This window comes from Colobus angolensis, unplaced genomic scaffold (assembly GCF_000951035.1).
Source record: "Colobus angolensis palliatus isolate OR3802 unplaced genomic scaffold, Cang.pa_1.0 Scaffold1, whole genome shotgun sequence".
In the NCBI taxonomy this organism is placed as follows: domain Eukaryota; kingdom Metazoa; phylum Chordata; class Mammalia; order Primates; family Cercopithecidae; genus Colobus; species Colobus angolensis.
The window spans coordinates 18,792,743-18,812,297 of record NW_012110918.1 but is presented as its reverse complement, the minus strand read 5'-3'; the positions used below and the strand labels follow the sequence as shown (position 1 = coordinate 18,812,297).

The following is a 19,555-nucleotide window of genomic DNA, read 5'->3' as shown; positions in this document are numbered from 1 at the left end:
AAACTCCTGACCTCAGGTGATCTTCCCGCCTTGGCCTCCCAAAGTGCTGGGATTACAAGAGTGAGCCACTGTGCCCGGACTTTTCTTTTCTTTCTTTTTTTTTTTTCTTTGAGACAGTCTCGTACTGTCATCCAGGCTGGAGTGCAGTGGCTTGATCTTGGCTCACTGCAACCTCCGCCTCCTGGGTTCAAGCAGTTCTCCTGCCTCAGCCCCCAAGTAGTTGGGATTACAGGGCATGTACCACCACGCCCAGCTAATTTTTGTATTTTTATTAGAGACGGGGTTTCACCATGTTGGCCAGGCTGGCCTCAAACTCCTGACCTCAAGCAATCCACCTGCCTCAGCCTCTCAAAGTGCTGGGATTACAGGTGTGAGCCACGCACCTGGCCCTTAATAAAAGATTTTAGAAGATAAAAGTAAAGCACAGCTAATAAAAAGAATGGTATTATAGCCATTCTTTAAGGTTGATTTTTATGGTGTAGGAGCTGTGAGTTCCCTTTATACAGTCAGCCTGGATGGAAGTGGTTGAGTGGGACCGTGTCAGCCCTGGAGCTGAAGCTCAAATACAAGGTTAAAGCCAGAAAGCACGTGGCTGGGAAGATCAAACTCTCGCTCCCCCGCTGTGCCAGCTGTGACAGTAAGATAGACGGCCAGCTTTCTGTGCCATGTGACATTTGTTACTAAATTATTCTTCAAGTGCAGCCTTTTTTTTCTTTTTTTTTTTCTTTCTTCTTTATTTTTCTTTTTTGAGACAGAGTCTCCCTCTGCCACCCAGGTTAAAGTGCCGTGGCGTGATCTCAGCTCATTGCAACCTCTGCCTCCCGGGTTCAAGCCATTCTCCTGCCTCAGCCTCCCGAGTAACTGGGATTACAGGCTCACCACCATACCCAGCTAATTTTTGTATTTTTAATAGAGACGGTTTTTCACCATGTTGGCCAGGCTGATCTCGAACTCCTGACCTCAGATGACCCGCCCACCTTGGCCTGCCAAAATGCACTCTGTGCAGTTTCAGTTGTAATCAGGAGAGAGAGATCGCAGTTATAATCTGCAGTCAGCATTTACCATCTTGGCACTCTGCTACTTGGCATTAAAATGGTAAACCCAGGGCCAGGGATGGTGACTAACACCTGTAATCCCAACACTTTGGGAGGCCGAAGTGGGCGGATCACGAGGTCAGGAGATCGAGACCATCCTGGCTAACATGGTGAAACCCCGTCTCCACTAAGTAAAATACAAAAAATTAGCCGGACGTATTGGTGGGTGCCTGTAGTCCCAGCTACCCAGGAGGCTGAGGCAGGAGAATTGCTTGAACCCAGGAGGCGGAGGTTGCAGTGAGCTGAGATCGCGCCACAGCACTCCGGGTGGCAGAGGGAGACTCCATCTCAAAAAAAAAAGGTAAACCCAAGGGAACAAGAACAGTGAAGGAACCCAAAGGCCTGGGATTGCCTTCAATCCTCCTCTGTCCCTCTCGGGCTGCAGTGTTGGGAGCAGCCAGCACCACTGCTTTGCTGTAATCACTTTAACCACTTCCTTTTTCACGACTGCGCGGCACTCACTGGTCTTCCGCCAGCACAGACAGCAGATTCGCCTTGGTCCTGTCACTCCCGGCTCCTTCCATGGCCCGCGACCGAATTCTGTCTCAGGAAACCAAAGTAGCGTCTAAAGATTAGTGTTTTTCTCATTAGCAGAGATTTTACTTCAGTGAAACAGAACTGTTTAGAAACCTGGGTGATTTCTGTGGTTCTGTGGAGAGCTATTTTGCTATGACTTCTGGCCAGTGTACTTTATTTTAAATTTAGTTTTGAATAAATCATGTGTCAAAATTTGAATATTTGAATAAGTGATGCAGCCTACAAGATTTAAAAGTAAACTATATATAAAGGTGAACCAGTAACCCCCTCACCTACAGGTAACCACAGTCCTGAGATCTTAGAGCTCCTTTTTGATTTTTTTTTTTTTTTTTTTTTTTGAGACAGAGTCTCGCTCTGTCGCCCAGGCTGGAGTGCAGTGGCGCGATCTCGGCTCACTACAAGCTCCGCCTCCCGGGTTTACGCCATTCTCCTGCCTCAGCCTCCCGAGTAGCTGGGACTACAGGTACCCGCCATCTCGCCCGGCTAGTTTTTTGTATTTTTAGTAGAGATGGGGTTTCACCATGTAGACCAGGATGGTCTCGATCTCCTGACCTTGTGATCCGCCCGTCTCGGCCTCCCAAAGTGCTGGGATTACAGGCTTGAGCCACCGCGCCCGGCCTGAATTTCTTTATGTGTATAAAAATGAATGCATAAGAATACCACATTCTGTCCATTGTAAAGAATCACATTTCAAACAGTTTTGGCAATTGTTCTTTCTTCCGATTGCATACCATAAGGCAGCTGTGTCTGTCAGATCATGGACCCTGGTGTGGTTTCCTTCTTATAGATGGCAGGTGCGGTCTGCATGTGGCTTTGCTCACTTGACGTCTGTCTTACTCTGGTCTCCCTAGAATCAGAGCCTGGCACGGACTTGTGTTTGGGAGGCTTTTAAGGGGAGACTCCGGGGAGCAGCCATGAGGCCTGGAGGGGCAAAGCCCACTGGAGCTGAGCCCAAGGGGCCTCCTGGCAGCTGGGTGGGGCGGGGAGAGGGAGCTTGACCCACCTCCCCAGGGCACCACCTGAGACTGGGCATCCTTGCAGCAGATTATGTGAGGTGGATACTGGCAGGTCGGACTGGGGATCAGGCCTCAGCGCCATCCTGCTCTCCTTCCCAGGAGGACTCAGAGGAGGCCACCTTGCCCGGGGGAGGGTCCGAAGTCTGCCTTCCAGCCTGGGCTGTCTCCACTGCACACGAGGCTCTGTTGTGTATGGTGTGCCCAGCTCAGCACCCGCACCCGTGGGAGCCCCGTTCCGCGCTGGGGCAGCCGCATCCCCCTTCCCTCCCCAGAGTGTCTCTCTCCCGCCACACTCTGGATGTGCTCATGACAGCCGAGCTGGGTGAGACGCGCCCTCCCCTTTGCAGCCGGTCTCCTGGTGGCTGCCCCTTTCACCCTCAGGGTGTGGTCCTCAGCACCCTTCATCCCCAGGGTGTGGCCCCGGCTGGGTTCTGGAACCGAAGCTGAGTGCTGCGACCCCTAAGTGAAGTGAGCCAGTCACGGAGGGGCAGACCCTGCCTGATCCCACCTCTGTGGGGACCCTCGAGTTGCCAAGTTCACAGAGACAGAAAGCAGAATGGAGAGGGCAGGGCTGGGGGCGTGGGGAGTCAGTGCTTCCTGGGGACGGAGCTTCGGCCTGGGAGGATGAGACGTTCTGGAGAGGATGGTGCGGTGGCTGTGTAGCGCTGGGAATGTGCTTAACGTCACTGAACTGTGCTTCAAAACAGTGAAGAAACAGTTAAGCTGGTAAATCTTAGGTTCTGCATTTTATTACAAGTTTTTTAAAGTTTGGGATTGCTCCACTTCTGAAGAAAGGAGAAACGTCTGTCCACCACTGCCTCCGGTTCCCGCATGTGGACAGCGAGGCCGGCACCGGGGGACCAGCCCAGCATGTGCACCCTGCTGGCTGGCCTGCTGCCTGCAGCCTTTGCTGGAACATGGCGGCTCCAACATTTGAGCTTACGGGAAATCCTGGGCAAGAATGCATGAGGCTGGAGACTCCACAGAGGGATTTTAAAGTTGCAAAGGAATGAATGGCCTCATTAATGGGGCCAACACGTGTTGTGAATTTACCTTCTGGAAAATAAGAAGCACAGATGTTGGTGACTCATGCCTGTAATCCCAGCACCCGGGAGGCTGAGGCGGGAGGACCACTTGGGGTCCAGAGTTTGAGACCAGCCTGGGCATTATAATGAGACCCCCAACCTCTACAAAAAATACAAAAATTAGTCAGGCATAGTGGCTCATGCCTCTAATCCCAGCACCCGGAAGGCCAAGGTAGGTGGGTTGAAAAAATTAGCTGGGTGTAGTGGCGTGCGCCTGTGGTCCTGGCTACCGAGGATGCTGGGACAGGAGGATTGTTTAAAGCCACGAGTTCAGGGTTATAGTAAGCGATGACAGTGCTGTGACTGCACTATAGCCTGAGTGATGCTGTCTGTAAAAGAAGTGAGACCCTGTCTATTTAAAAAAAAAAAAAAAAAAAAAAAAAAAAAAAGAGGCCGTGTGCAGTGGCTCATGCCCGTAATCCCAGCACTTTGGGAGGCCAAGGCAGGTGGATCACCTGAGGTCAAGAATTCAAGACCAGCCTGACCAACAAGGTGAAACCCTGTCTCTACTAAAAATCCAAAATTAGCTAGGTGTGGTGGCGGGTGCCTGTAGTCCCAGCTACTCGGGAAGTTGAGGCAGGAGAATTGCTTGAACCTGGGAGGTGGAGGTTGCAGTGAGCCGAGATCGCGCCACTGCATTCCAGCCTGGGCAATGGAACGAGACCGTGTTTCAAAAAAATAAATAAATAAAAAATAAGAGAGAGAAGCAGCACCTGCCCTGGCCGCATGCTGAGAGCCCGTTCTGCCCCCTCCTCCCGACTCTGCCCTCAGGTGACCTACGGCTCCTTCGACTACACCTCGCTGCTGTACCTCTCCGACTACCTGGAGGACTTCGGCGGAGGGCGGTTCGTGTTCATGGAGGAGGGCGCCAACAAGACGGTGGAGCCGAGAGCCGGTAGGAGGCGCGGGCGGGGCCCGGGCGTGGGGCCCTTGGCTCAGGCAAGCACCACAGGTGTGAGGGGCATGTCCCTGGGAGCGAGCCTGCGTTCACAGAGCACCTGCTGTGTGTCGGGCCGGTGCTGAGCGATTCCCAGGTCCAGCGCCAGTCCCAGCACCCAGGAGGACCGTGTCTACAGGGCCACGTGTCTGAGGTCACCGTCAGTCAGGGGCAGAGCTCCCCTCCATGCCCTGGTGCCCATCACCTTGACAGGTGCCGTCCCCTCCCTCCCTGGTGTGTGTCCCCTTGACGGGCGCTGTCCCTCTCCCTCTCTGGTGCCCATCACTTTGGCGGGTGCCATCCCCCTCCCTCCCTGGTGCGTGTCCCCTTAGCGGTCAGGGTCCCCCTCCCTCCCTTCTGGAGTGCGTTCACCTCTGCCCTCCTCGCTGGTGGCTGGAAATCTCAGCGGGTGTCTCTGCGGTGCTGGCTTCAGAGCCCACCACGCTGGACCTTGCAGTCCCAGAGTCCCAGAGCCCCAGCCATGCCCAGCCCGGTGCAGACACAGCAGTGCCAGGGAGCATTTGCCGAGCGGACAGTCGTCTGCTCCTTGAACTTGTGGGTGACACAAGCCCAGGTCCTGAGGTGGGAGGGTGTGGGGAGGGGGGAACCACTGTTAGGGGCCTCCTCAGGTGGAGCCCACGGCCCTGACCCCAGATGCAGCTGAAACTTGCACAGGCCTGGGAACCCTCTGGACTTTGCCAGCGCCATCCACCCACTGCTGCCTCACCCGTCCTCAGGGCACTGCCCTCACCTATGGTGTGGCCTCGGCACGGGTGTTCCTCCTGCCTGGCTGCTCAGTCAGACCAGGGACCATGTGACAGTCAGGACTTCTTTCTTTTATCTTTGAGATCTCCAGCTTGTTTATTTTGAGATTCCTGTTATTTGTACTTGCCTTTCTCAGGTTAGTTTAGGACTTTAGTTTGCAAGCTCAGTTTGAGGGACTCTCTCTTCCATGACTACCTGTGGCAGGTGGCCTGAGCTGCCCGGCCACTTCCTGCCATCCTGCCTCCCTCAGCTGCTCCCTGGCCACAGGCTGGATAGTTCCAGCTGCAGCCAGCGGCTGGCCAAGCCCACTCCCTGCAGCCGGCTTCAGGCCGTGTGTGCCGCAGCCCTGGGCGCAGTCCCCCCTGGCGTGGACTGGGGGCGTTTGGCCTGACTGCATCCTGGCCTCGCTCTGCCTTCACGTCAGTTGTTCTGAGTCATCTCTGCATTAGGGGAAGGGTTTGGACGTCCAGCCTCTGTAAGCAGGAGCCCAGCCTGGCTGCCCTCACCCTGGAAGTCCCAGTCATGGCAGTTTTGTGGAAAGTGAAAAACTCACAGAGCGCAAGGCAGATGTTTTCTTGAGAAGTCAAGCAGCTGAAGCCTCCTGGGACTCGAAATTACACAACTTTTTAGCATATTTTGATCTTAGTCATTTTAAGCATGATAAATACTTGAGTCGAACATTTTGTATCACCATCTTCTTCCAGATAATTAAAACAACCTGTCTCCTGCATGTGCCTCTAATTGTGTATATCTATGTGTTTACCTGTGATTTGATGTTGTACACATATAGACAGACCTATGTATATGGAGGGATATTTAGGTAATAGTTATATAATTGTCAGCCAGGCGCGGTGGCTCACGCCTGTAATCCCAGCACTTTGGGAGGCGGAGGCAGGCAGATCACGAGGTTGGGAGATCAAGACCATCCTGGCTAACATGGTGAAACTCCGTCTCTACTAAAAATACAAAAAAACAGCCGGGTGAGGTGGCAGGCGCCTGTAGTCCCAGCTTACTCGGGAGGCTGAGGCAGGAGAATGGCGTGAACCCGGGAGGCGGAGCTTGCAGTGAGCCGAGATCGCGCCACTGCCCTCCAGCCTGGGTGACAGAGCGAGACTCCGTCTCAAAAAAAAAAAAAAAAAAATTATATAATTGTCTCTTCTGTAGCCTCGAGTGAGGTCACACAGATCAGTGTGTCCGCAGTTCTTCTTTTTTTTTTTTTTGGAAAAAAAAGCATTCACCAGCGGTGAACGCTTACGGCAAAAACTCTACAGTGGGGTAGGCAGTGCCACTCCAGTATTAAGGCAGATGAACTGGCATCTTTTGAGACAGGCCCCGCCTCCAGCACCTCTCGGGGCCATGGGCCCTGGTTGCTGCTGTGGAAGCTGCCGGTTCAGGCGTCATCTCTGTCACCCCTTGAAGGGAGCCAGAGAGGTGTTCGCAAGGTTTTATCTTGACTTGTCTTTCCTGATTCTTTGTTAGAACACCCCCAGGGCTTGGTTTTTGTTCTCAACCTGTGAGTAGAAATAAGATCCTGAAGTGTCAGACCTGGAAGGCCCATGAGAGCTGAGGAGATAAAATGGCCTGGGGTGCCCGGAACCAGGGGTGGCCTCATCTTCTGCTCCTTCCTCTGTCCTGCCCACCACAGAGAGTCCCTGCTGGCCCCGTGGCGGGGGGGGCCTCCTCCGCCACAGGTGCCCTGAGCATTGCTGGGTGTGTTTCTCCAGCACCTCCTGCTTCCTGCAGAAGCAGCTCCCAGAGGGGCGATGTCTCCAGCCTGCCTGTGGGTCGTGTTGGTTGGTTGCTCTTTGGGGTCGGCCGCAGACCCTCTGAAGGCTGTGGGTGTGGGTGTGGCCCTGTGGTCACCTCTCTCTCTTCTCCTCTCCCAGGCCGCGTCTCCTTCTTCACCTCGGGGTCCGAGAACCTGCACCGGGTGGAGAAGGTCCACTGGGGCACCCGCTATGCCATCACCATCGCCTTCAGCTGCAACCCCGACCACGGCATCGAGGACCCAGCGTTCCCGTAGCGACCGGACCAAGACAACTTCAGGAGGGCCCGTGTGGAGGCAGCCACGCCACGGGCGGCACTCCTGGGCCACGCCAGTCATGTGCCCACCCCACGTCCACCCGTTCCCATTGCACAGAGTGCCTTAGGAATTCTCTGATTTTGATTTGCTGGTGTGTTAATCTTTTCATCCGTGAGTAAATGGAGGGAACCAGCTCTTCACTTCTCCAGCATCGTGTGTGCTTGGGCTGTAGGCCTGGGAGCCTGAGCTGGAGGCCAGCCCCTCCCTCAGAGAGGGACCCAGCAGGATGGGGCACAAGTCCCCATCTGTGACCGGACAGGACTCATCCACCTGAGGGGCCTCGCCCAAGCTGAGCAACCCCTGGCCCATCAAAGACTGGTTAAAGCATCAGCCGTAAATGGGGACCAACGTGGGGCCAGCAGCTTCCGTTCGGGGTCTCGGCATCAGCGAACCACGGCAGCTTTGGAGAAGGGTCGTGAGTGGTGGCTCTGGAGGCAGCAATGGTGTGCTTTGGGGTGGGTGGGGGTTCTGCTGGATTCAGGTGGAGGTGAACATCAGCCATTCCCACAGCCCTGCGTGTACCCCCAGTGCTCCTGGCTCATGAATCACCATGGGCACCACGGCCCCACCACGCCAGGCGTGGCCCTGTCAGCGGCCAGCATCCTGAGGGCCTGGGTCCCAGTGTCCTCACCAAGGAGGCTCTTGGCGTCGCTGTGCCGGCTCCCGTGGGCCTTCTCCTGGGCCGAGGCTAGATCTCCTCCTCCCCCTTTGCCCTGGCATTAAACTGATGGCCAGGCTGGGCGCAGTGGCTCACACCTGTAATCTCAGCACTGTGGGAGGCCGAGGCGGGAGGATCACTTGAGGTCAGGAGTTCAAGACCAGCCTGGCCAACATGGCGAAACCCCGTCTCTACTAAAGAGTGGTGAGGTGGGTACACTGGCTCCTGCCTCTCGTTGGGCCTCTCCCTCCACCCCTGAATCCACACCCCCCAGGACTGCCTCTTAGCGGCGTGCCAGGGAGAAGGCTCCTGGTCCCCAGCTTCCCGGCCTGGCATGCAGATGGCCATACACTAGAGGCCAGGGCAAGGCGGAGGGAGGACCGGGGAGAAGAGCCTGGGGACGGAGACAGCTCCTCCCCATCAGGCCCTAGCTCCAGCCCCGGCCTGGCTCCCAGCCCCTGGGAGGAATTTTGGCTCCCGTGGCCAGGTCTGGCTGAAGTGCAGGGGGGCAGCACCTCTGGTTTCCCGCCGACTCCAATTTCTGGGGTGAGACACAGCTGTGTGTTTTTAATCACGCTGTGGGGCATTGGAGGCCACCTGGACGGATGGAGCCCGGCCTGACGTCCTCTGAGGACCTGTCAGTCCCAGGCACCTGCATGTATCCACTCCTGGGATTCTCAGCACTGGGTCCCAGGCACGGCCTGGGTGGTCCCTCGAGCCGAGGTCCCTTAGCTGTGAAATAGGACAGGTCTCCGTTGGAGAGCAGCCCAGTGGTGGGCTCTGCCATGGGGGCTGCCGTCGGGGCCGTGACATACACAACAGCCCAGCCCAGGCTGCATGGCCTGTGGGTTACTGGGGGCTTCAGGGAAGCGGGGGTGGGGGGCTTGCCAGGAGGTCCCCTTGGGCTGGCTGGAGGTGACAGGAAGATCCCACGCCTAGCTGGCAGTGGGATCTGCAGGGGCCCCATGTGGGGAGGGCACAGAGGGGGCTGGGGCTTGGACCGTAGTCTCCAGGCTGCAGATCACCGAGGCTGCGTCCTGCTCTGACCTCACTCACCCCCAGGCCCTCCCAGCCTGGATCTCCTTGGCTGCAGGCAGGCAACAGTGACAGGACAGAGGTACCCAGCCTTGGGCCAGTGCCAGCCTGTGCACCTGTCCCGGTCGCTTGGGGCACACGATGCCTCTGGGGCCTGGGTCAGTCCCAGGAGAACTGGCCTCCCCTGACCCCTGCATGGGCTGGGCACTCGGCCTGGGAAAAGCTGGAGTCTGGAACAGCCTGGCTGTTGGCCTTGGCAGCCTCGCTTCCGGCCGGGACTGTCATCTGTCTGGAATTCAGATGGAAAAACCTGCCCTTGTGAGTGATGAGGGAAGGTGCCAGACAGCATGAGTTGCCCCGAGCGCTTTCCTAGGGTCAGAAAGGGGCCCGTGCGCCCCGGCACCTCCCGGGGCTGACCCTCCAGGTGGTCAGGAGTGCACCTGTGACGCTGTGCAGGTTCGGGCAGGAAGAGCGCAAGTCTTTGCCAAGCAGCTCCAACTGTCCTCCCTGGCCAGGGCCGCCTCACCCCACAAGCGCAGTCACTGCTGCCACCTACAGCGGCAGGCCTCCTTGAGGTCCATTCCACGGGGACGGACTCCCAAAGCAGAGAGCACCCGGGCAGGTAAACAGCGGAGCCTGCTGGCTGGAGGTGCGACCCGCTCCCTGAAGCACACTTCCTGGAATGCCTGGGAGTTCAGCAGCCTTAAATGGCAGGTGCTTCTTTGTTGAGGAATAACTCGTGTGAAGTGCGACTTGGGGCCTTGAGACCCCTGTGTCCACGTGCCGGTGCACCCCACCCTCCCCGCCATGGACCCCAGAAGACCACGTCCTCCATGCTCACTTGGGAAGGTGGGAGGGTGGGACCTGGGGGGTGTCTGAAAAAGCCCCTTTGGACTTGAGGCCAGTTTGAGGGACGTGGTGTCCACCGCCACTGCCCTGCAGCAGCTCTGGTCAGGGAGCGGCGATTGGAAACCAAACCCCAGCCACGCCAGAGCCGCCTGGAGACAGACCAGACGTGGGACAGTCTGTGAGGGCGCCTGGCAAACCAATCACCCACCGCCAGGCATCCACCCCCAGCGGGGACACAGTTCATTCATGCATTCCTTCACCCCCCAGGCATGGGCCGTCCGCTGCCTTGTTCTCGGGGCCGAGGCCTGCCCAGGACACCTTCTCCATCGCCATTTTTGCTCTGGGCTGAAGCAGCTGGGGGTGTGGGTTGGGGGATATGCCAGTGCTGGAACCCAGCCCCTCTCCTGATGCAGGCGGGGGCCCCAGTCCCGCTGCTCCGCTGCCCAGGGCCTTCCAGGGGAGCTGCACACCCCACACAGCAAAGGCCTCTCCAGCACAGGCCTTACCATTTACCACATAGCCCAAACCCAAATTTACAAAACCTTCGATCCCAGCACAGTTGGTATCTCACAAAGGGATTTTCGGCAGCCTTTTCATGAAAAGAAATTCCTTCCCCAAGTGCACCTAACAGCCAGTCAATTCCAGGTGCTGGGGAGCGTCCACGGCACAGCTGAAGCTGCTTTGCGGAACAGGGAGATGGTGAGACAGCAAGACACCTTCCACCTGCTCAGCGATTCGGCCCCTGGGCTCTACCCAGGACAAACGAAAGCAGAGGCTGAGGCAGCAGCATTCACAGCAACTTCCTTAGCAACTGCCCACCCAGGGCTGGACCCAAACAGCCGCCCCTCGGCGGCAGCAGCAGCAATCCCTCAGCCAGGCCCCAGCAGCAGAAGGGAGGGATCTGTGCTGCAAACCGCTGGAGTCCGGACATGCAAAGACTGCAGGCTGTAGGCTCCCATTTGTAAGGAGTTCTGGAACTAGCAACACGTGCCAACGCCCTGCAGCAGGGACACAGCCTCGCGGGGAGGGTCCAGGGGGCCTTGCAGGGAAGTGGGGGGTATTGTGGGGGTTGGGCATTGTGGGGATTGTGGGGAGGGTCTGGGGGCATTGCGGGGAAGTGGAGGGCATTGTGGGGATTGTGGGGTCCGGGGGGCATTGTGGGGGCTGGAGGGACGTTGCAGGGAGGGTCCAGGGGAGCCTGGCAGTGGTCGGGGCTGTGGGCACAGCAGAGCTGTGGTGCTGGGGGCAGCCAGCCATGGACAACTTCAACTAGGACTTGTTGGAGCCGGGGTCTTACTTTTGCTTTCAGGGCAGAAAGGATTTTTGCTGAAATCCCAGGCGGAGCACTCGATTCCTTTAGTGGGTTGTGCCATGCACTCCATTGTCGCTGCCCCCAAACGGCCCCTGGTGCTATGTCCCTCCTACCTGAGCAGACACTGGCTCCAGCCCCGGACACAGCTGGGATGGCCACGGGGACTCCTGAGGAGAAGGGCTGTCCACACAGCCTGGTGGCTTGGAGCCCCGGGACCCCCACGCTTGGGCTCAGGGTGGGGCTGGATGAGGTCTGAGTAAGGGATTTGGGTGCCAGGAACGGGCAGGGCCTGGGGAGGGAGGGGAGGAGGGGAGAGGAGGAGAAGGGCCTCCAGGGGTGGCGCAGAGGGCAGGGGCCATGCGTAGATGGACATGCAGGCCTGGGCCCAGCTCTGACCTCCCCAGCTGCCACACTCTTGCATGCCACATCCTCCTCCTCCTCCAAGGCAGGCGCCCGACAGCCCCATGTGCAGGAGATGCACAGCACTCACCGCCCTAGGCCTGGCTACGTTTGAGGCAACCATGAGGGCCTCAGACATTCAAACTTTTTAGTAGACCGGGAGTGGTGGCTCACACCTGGAATCTCAGCACTTCGGGGGGCTGAGGGGGGGGGATCACTTGAGCCCAGGAGTTTGAGACCAGCCTGGGCAACACAGGGAGACCCTTGTCTCTACAAAAAATACAAAAATTAGCTGGGTGTGGTGACACATGCCTGTAATCCCAGCTACTTAGGCGGCTGAGGTGGGAGGATCACCTGAACCCGGGAGGTGGAGGCTGCAGTGAGCCAAGATCACACCACTGCACTCCAGCCTGGGCAACAGAGCAAGACCCCATCTTTAAAAAATTTAGTAACCATCCTGATTTTAAAGCTGTGTATACCTTTTGGGAGAAATCTGGAAATGACTCAAAAGTATAGAGTAAAAAAACAAAAAAAAACCTAAAATTTCCTACCAAGGGCTAATGCTGTTGCTTTTTTCTTTTCTTTTCTTTTTTTTTTTTTTTTTGAGATGGAGTCTCACTCTGTCTCGCAGGCTGGAGTGCAGTGATGTGATCTCAGCTCACTGCAACCTCTGCCTCCTGGGTTCAAGTGATTCTCCTGCCTCAGCCTCCCGAGTAACTGGGATTACAGGCATGTGCCACCACACCTGGCCAATTTTTGTATTTTTAGTAGAGATGGGGTTTCACCATGTTGTCTAGGCTGGTCTTGAACTCCTGACCTCGTGATCCACCCGCCTTGGCCTCCCAATGTGCTGAGATTACAGGCGTGAGCCACCGTGACCGGCCCACTGTTGCTATTTTAAAGTGTCCCTGTCAAGCTTTGATGCATACCTGCACACACATGCACCCACACACGCCTACACAGCCATGTGTGCATACAACACAGGGTCCCAGTCACACACAGCCACACGCCTACACAGCCATGTGCACACACGACACAGGGTCACAGTCCCACACGCCACACTCGAAACGCCATACTTTCACCACACATCCACACACACATTCTTGTTTGTTTCAAATGAAACATGGATTAAGTCACTCGGTTTCACTTTCCAGCTTCCCTCATTGGCCGTCATGCCTTGGATCTGTCCCGTTAAGGACACTTGGGAACGGAGCTTTGCTCTTCTCTGAAGATACACAAAATCCTCCACCGCTCACGTCATAATCTTTTTACCAACTGTGGAAAATTCCACGGTGCCCGTGGTTTTCAAAGTGATGCTGAAGCGAGCACCTTTGTGCACACATCTTGATCCACGTCTGATTTTTAAATTTCAGATAAAATCCTAGAAGTGAAATGGCTGGAGAGAGAGTTACAGCAGAGCCAGGGCTCTCTGTCCAGCGCGGTTTCTGCTTTGGTGTTGAGTCGTCCTTTCTGCGTCGGAATTCTGACTCCTGAAGTCACATTTCTCTCTGTGTCTCTGACGGTTCTAGGTGCCAGGTCATACTTTCAATAATCGTTCAATAACCTTTCTACTTCTCTTTTTTTTTCAAGGCAGAGTCTCTCTCTGTCGCCCAGGCTGCAGTGCAGTGGTGTGATCTTGGCTCACTGCAACCTCTGCCTCCCGGGTTCAAGCGATTCTCTTCCCTCAGCCTCCCGAGTAGCTGGGATTATAGGCGCCCACCACCACGCCCGGCTAATTTTTGTATTTTGGTAGAGACGGGGTTTCACCATATTGGCCAGGCTGGTCTCGAACTCCTGACCTCAGGTGATCTGCCCACCTCAGCCTCCCAAAGTGCTGGGATTACAGGCATGAGCCACTGCGCCCTGCCCCTGCTTCTCAGTTTAGAATATATTCACTGCTACTTCCTCTTCACTCATTGTGACTTTATACCCGGCATTTACATATGAAATTCCATCTGGGTTTGAGGGTGCTGTCCTCAGTGCCTTTTCCCCGGGACAGAACTCCACCTGGGCTGCACCCCCTGCCGGAGGGTTCCTGGTAGAGCCTTTCGGTGCCTAGAAAATGTGCAAAAGAGAGAACGCAGAGTGAGAGTGCAAAGCAGCCGCCAGGCCTGACGGGCTCCGGGGACCCTGAAACAATGGAGGCTTGGAGGGGCAGGGCTGTGGGTGAAGGTGCGGGTGGGAGTCTGTGGTGGTGTGTGTGTGAGCAGGTGAGTCTGCAGTGGTGTGAGTGTGAGTGGGTGCAAGCCTGCGGTGGTGTGAGTGTGAGCAGGTGTGAGTCTGCTTTGGTGTGTGAGTGGGTGTGAGTCTGCAGTGGTGTGAGTGTGAGTGGGTGTGAGCCTGAGGTGGTGTGTGAGTGGGTGTGAGTCTGCAGTGGTGTGAGTGTGGCTAGGTATGAGTCTGCAGGGGTGTGTGGGACCATGTGTGTTCTGGCAGGCAGGGGGCCAGTGCTGCTGCTTACAGAGCTAGTTGTCACTGCCGTCATTGCTATGGAGGCCCCCAGGGTGGAAGGCAGGTGCGCTGCGGGGTCGCCAGCGGGCGGGGTGATGCGCAGCCAAGGAGCATGGTGACTGGATGATGTGTTGATGAGGATGGGGCTGGGGCTGGGGGCTGCACAGGGGCGCCCACTGCTGCCCTGTCCACACCCAAACGGGGGAAGCAGGCACCGAAGAGAATGCTCGCCTTGTGATCTGGGGTCCACTGTGCTGTGTGTGCCCACCTCTGCATCTTCGCGGTTCTTTAACAAGAGGCATTGAAAACCGGAGTAGGGCTCAGGGCTGGGGGACTCCCTCCTGGAACCAGGCGCTCCTCCGGGAGGAACTGCGGTTCCACCTGCCAGCCTTCCAGTGAGTGCTTGTTTTAGCGCCCAGGTCTTCAGGTCTCCCTTCCCGGCCTCTGCCTGCTCCTTGTTTTATGATGGCTTTTCCTGGTTTCCTGAGAGCTTCGCTGCTCTGGTTTCCCTGTAGCTGGGATTACAGGCGCCTGCCACTGCGCCCAGCTAGTTTTGTTGTATTTTTAGTAGAGAAGGGGTTTCACCATCTTGGACGGGCTGGTCTTGTACTCCTGACCTCGTGATACACCTGCCTCAGCCTCCCAAAGTGCTGGAATTACAGGCATGAGCCACCGCCGCCCAGCCTTCTTTTATTTTTCTTTTGAATTTTAAAGATAAGATTTATTTGGAGAAAGCAAAAACCCCACAACCCAAAGATGGGATTTTACATCTAAGACATCTCCCAGATTACAATCTACAGATTACAAATCCAAGATTACAATCTACAGATTATGAACCATTTTCATAGAAGATATTTTTGTACACATTTTACATGTATTCAGGAGTAGGACGTACATCCGTCTCTATTTCAATTTTAACAGAGGGACAAGGTCGGGGAGTGGGATCTTTTTGTTTTTAAGGTAAAACACTCACGACAGAACTCGCACATTCAGGGGCACAGTTCTGTGGCACGGGCTAGTTCACAGTGTCGCCCAGCCACCGGCGTCTAGTTCCAGAGCACTTTCGTCACTCCAGGGGACAGCTGCAGGCATTGCCCCTCTTCCGGGAGGCCCTGGGGACAGGGCTGCATGCTGATTCCCGACACCTGTGACAGTCCTGCCAGCAGAGCTGTGCTCACTCCACTGACGGGCGGGCGCTGGAGGGACTGAGTGGGCATGACCCCTGCCCCAGTGTTCAGATGAAGCCCCAAGGGGCTGGTAGTCTGGGCATGGGGTGGGGAGGGGAGGTGAGGCTGGGGGAGGCTGTGCAGGGTCCGGGGCCTGGGCTGGGGGCTGGAGGGGGGCAGTCGCCAGAGAAAGGATGGTTGGCCAAGCTGACAGCAGTGGCAGGAAGTCTGTCCAGGAGGCAGCGAGGGGTGAGTGGGGCAGAGACTGCCAAGGGTACTGTGAGACGGGACCTGGATTCCGTTCCTGATCAGACCCGAGCCAGATGTGGATGAGAGGCCGGGGGCCTGTAGGTGCGGTCAGTGACCCTGGCCTCTTGCGTTCTGCACCGGAAGCCTCAGGCCTCTGCTGGGCAGTGCCTTCCGCCTGCTCCCCCGCTCAGCCCACGCTGCCAGAGCCGCCCCTCCTGGCCACCTTCCCTGCCCCATATCAAGTGCCAGACCAGCCGCCTGCACAGACCTCAAAGGCAGGTGCACCCCCCACCCCAGCCAGACCCACAGGCTCCTCCTTGAGCTGCTGGTGTCATCCTGGGGGTCCTGCCCAAGGATGCTCCCACCCGATCCTCCCACCCCTCAGACGTGGCATCCCCCACGCTGAGGCAGGACACGGAAGCCAGCTGAGGGTTGATTGTTCCAGTGGCAAAGCCATAAGGGATGGAGCCCTACAGGCAGGGAGGGGAGCCGCGGGGACGCTGCCTGAGGGGAGGAGGGTCCTGGGGGCGGCAGCCGCGCCATGGTCTCCACACGGGCGGGGCACTGGTGCCTGCTGCCCTCGGTGATGAAACCATGGTCTCCAGAAGCTGGGACTGGACTGGAGCCTCCTGGAGACCCTCAGGGAGGCGGGTGGGTGCTTCTGGGCATCACCGGGAGGGCACTGAGGGGAAGCGAGCACGATCTTTCCGGAAGGGGACTGAGGAGGAGGGGCAGGACCTGTGATTTCGGAGTGGGGGCTCTGTGGAGGGGCTCCCGGTACTGGCTGAGGCTTTGGGGCCCGTCCCCGCCTGGACTCCAGCCGCCCCTCCGCGTGCTCAGGCCGGGTCCCTGGGACCCTCCAGCGCAGGTCCGGCCGGGGCCGCCGGGGCCAGCACGAGGCTCTCAGTGGGCTGTGGGCTGCAGGAAGACAGGGAGCGGCCGGAACCACGCTGGAAGCGGGCGCGGGGCTGCAGGGAGGGAACGCGCCCCCGGGCTCCGCCGCTGCCCGGGCTCCGCACGCGGCCGCGTAGGTGGTCGCGGTAGTTCCTGGTGAGCAGCGTGTAGAGGAAGGGGTTGGCGCAGCTGTTGCCGTAGGTGAGGCAGGTGGTCAGGTAGTTGACGATGCGCGCCGTCCGCGGCGCCAGCGGGGCCTCGCGGTACTGGGCGAGCAGCTGCCACAGCCAGAAGGGCAGGAAGCAGGCCCAGAAGAGCAGCACGATGCCCAGCACCAGGCGCAGCGCGCGCGCCCCCGGCCGCCGGGCCCGCTTGAAGGAGGCGCGCTGCGAGCGGCGGTAGGCGCGGGCCAGACGCGCGTAGAGTAGCCCGATGAGCAGCCCGGGCCCCGCGATGCTGGTGGCGAAGAGCAGCGTCAGGTAGGCGCGGTGGGCGCGCGGGCCCCAGGCGGGCAGGCACAGGCTCTTGGGGCCCCGGCGCACCAACCGCATGGCCAGCATCACGGGCAGCGTCAGCAGCAGTGCCAGCAGCCAGGTGCCCAGCGCCAGCAGCTTGCGGTAGCCCTTGGGGCGCTGCACGGTGTCCAGCGGCCGCAGCACCGCAGCGTAGCGCTCGCTGCTCATGACGGTCAGCGTGAAGATGCTGGCGTGCATGGTCAGGAAGTCCAGGCTGAAGAGCACGCGGCAGCCCACATCCCCGAAGTGCCACTCCTTGGTGATGTAGGTGGCCACGATGAAGGGGATGCTGAGCAGGTACAGCAGGTCAGCCAGCGCCAGGTTGACCACGTAGATGTACATGGAGGCCACCGCGCGCAGGGAGCGGCAGGTGACCACCAGCGTGTAGGCGTTGCCCACCACGCCCACCACGCCCATGGCTGACAGCAGAGTCCCAATGGCACCCGTGGCCACCAGGTCCTCCAGGGAGCTGGGCTCCGTCGGGCTGGCCCAGGAGCTGTTGAGGGTTGCGTTGGGGCTGCCAGGCGGCTCCGGCACAGAGCTGCCGGTGGCGGCCAGCCCAGGGAAGCTGCTCCGGGACTCAGGGGTCAGTGCCATCTCTGACCCCTCAGGATCGGCTCAGGGCTAGGTGGCCACGCCCTGAGATGGGGCGGGGGCACCTGTGGGCAACCAGCTCAGCCTGTGGGGAAAGAAGCCTGTTAAAGATGCAAGTCAGGCAACCCCGTCTGCTCCCACGAGGCCATTGTGACAGCCGTTCCCACAGAATCACGTGGGCCCCCCACTGCCCTCCGACTCCTGAGGACTCTCTGGAAGTCACCAGCTCTGCAGGAGGACTCCAGTGCCACCAGATGAGCCGCCCCAACCTCCCTCCCCCACCCCCACATGCCCCAGCAGGACCCCTGCCCCCGCCTCACTGTAGGTCCTGTGGCCTCTGGGATGGACTGGGCTTTTCTGAAAGCTGGAACACAGGAGGGCAGCCCCTGGGGCAGAGGTCGGCAGTGGACAGAGCTGGGAGTCCTGGGCTCTGCCTGCCCGCCCAGTGCACCCCCAGGCCTCACTTTCTTATCTGTGCACGGGTGGGGCCCACTTACCCCTGAGTCCTTTCTCGTTTTTTATTTCACTTGTACATTTTAAAAAAGTTTTCTTCAGATTGCAAAACTAGTAGCTACTGACTTTAAAAGTCCAAATAGAAAAACATGTAAGGTAAGGAGAGGGAGGGCTCTGCAATCTCCATTTCTCATACAGGGAAATGAATTCGAGATGGATTGCAGGCCTAGGTGTGAAAGGTTAAATCAATCAGTCAAGGTTCTGGAAGAAAAGGGGAATACTGGTATGACCTTGGATGGGAAAAGATTTCTTAAAAATGAACAAAAAATACTTGCAATAAAAGATTGAGCAAATGGGTTTCATTAAAATTAAGAACTTTACCAAGAAAGTGAAATCATAAGTCACAGGCTAGGAGATCTTCAGAAAACATATATCAGGCAGGTCACGGCGGCTCACGCCTGTAATTCCAGCACTTTGGGAGGCCAAAGCAAGTGGATCACCTGAGGTCAGGAGTTCAAAGCCAGCCTGGTCAACATCTCAAAACCCTGTCTCTACTGAAAATACAATAATTAGTCGGGCATGGGGGCACATGCCTGTAATCCCAGCTACTCGGGAGGCTGAGGCAGAAGAATTGTTTGAACTCGAGAGGTGAAGGTTGCAGTGAGCCAAGATTGAGATTGTGCCACCGCACTCCCGCCTGGGCAACAAAGCGAGACTTTGTCTCAGAAAAAAAAAAAAATAGACAAAAAGCTGGTAAGAAAAATATAGGGAAGAACTGCAAATTGGTAAGGAAAAGACAACCCATTTGAAAAAAAGAGACGAAAACCGTGACTGAGGACTCCCCGAAAAGGACACCCACGCGGCCAGTCCCCACCCAAGCAGGGAAATGCCAGTCACGGCCACAGAAGCCCCTGCGTGCTGACAAGGACGAAGGTGTGAAAAGGCAGACATGGTTGTCAACAGGCATGGGGGCTGCGGGGGAGCTGGCCCCACCGTTTGCTGTTGCTGGGAACCTGGACTGCGCTGACGCTTTGGAAAAACCATCGGCAAGACTTGCAGAGTTGACGCCTATACCTTCTCACTCGGCAGTTCCACTCTTAGGTTTATACCTTAGATAAAGGACTGCCAATGTCCAGAAAATGACAAGTGTGCGGAAGTTCACGGCAGCCTGACTCCTAAGGAAGCTGGAAACAGCTGGAATGTCCCCAGTGGAGGGGGCAGGCAAACTGTGACATGAAGCCAGTGAAGAAGGAGTCACCGCTGAGGTCAGCAGCCTGGAGGAAGCTCACAGAACTGTGGTGGGCAGAAGAAACACAGGAGGCTGCCTGATTCCACCAGCCACGCTGAATTTAGGCCGAACACTCATGGCCGCACAGGGAGCAGTCTTGGCTGGGATGGGGCTGCATCAACAGGTGGGAGCGCTGGGGGCCTTCCAGGGCCTGGAAATGTGCCCTGCCCCTGCT

At 57.4% G+C, this 19,555-nt stretch overlaps 2 protein-coding genes across 2 annotated transcripts in view; one reads left to right on the top strand and one right to left on the bottom strand.

Annotated features, from left to right (window-relative positions):
* The window catches only part of OGFOD3 (2-oxoglutarate and iron-dependent oxygenase domain containing 3), a gene marked incomplete at its 5' end in the record, with an annotated part of 20,602 nt that extends 12,951 nt beyond the window's left edge, over positions 1–7,651 (top strand). The window contains 2 exons of the mRNA XM_011933398.1: positions 4,504–4,627; positions 7,321–7,651. Of these exons, the coding sequence (XP_011788788.1) occupies positions 4,504–4,627; positions 7,321–7,457 (261 nt within the window). The remainder of the gene's footprint in view (positions 1–4,503; positions 4,628–7,320) is intronic.
* Positions 7,652–16,376: 8,725 nt separating this feature from the next.
* On the bottom strand, positions 16,377–17,731 carry UTS2R (urotensin 2 receptor). Its single transcript, XM_011927681.1, has one exon. It carries the CDS (start codon positions 17,640–17,642, stop codon positions 16,473–16,475), a length of 1,170 nt encoding a protein of 389 aa, XP_011783071.1. The 5' UTR covers positions 17,643–17,731; the 3' UTR covers positions 16,377–16,472.
* Positions 17,732–19,555: the final 1,824 nt, after the last annotated feature.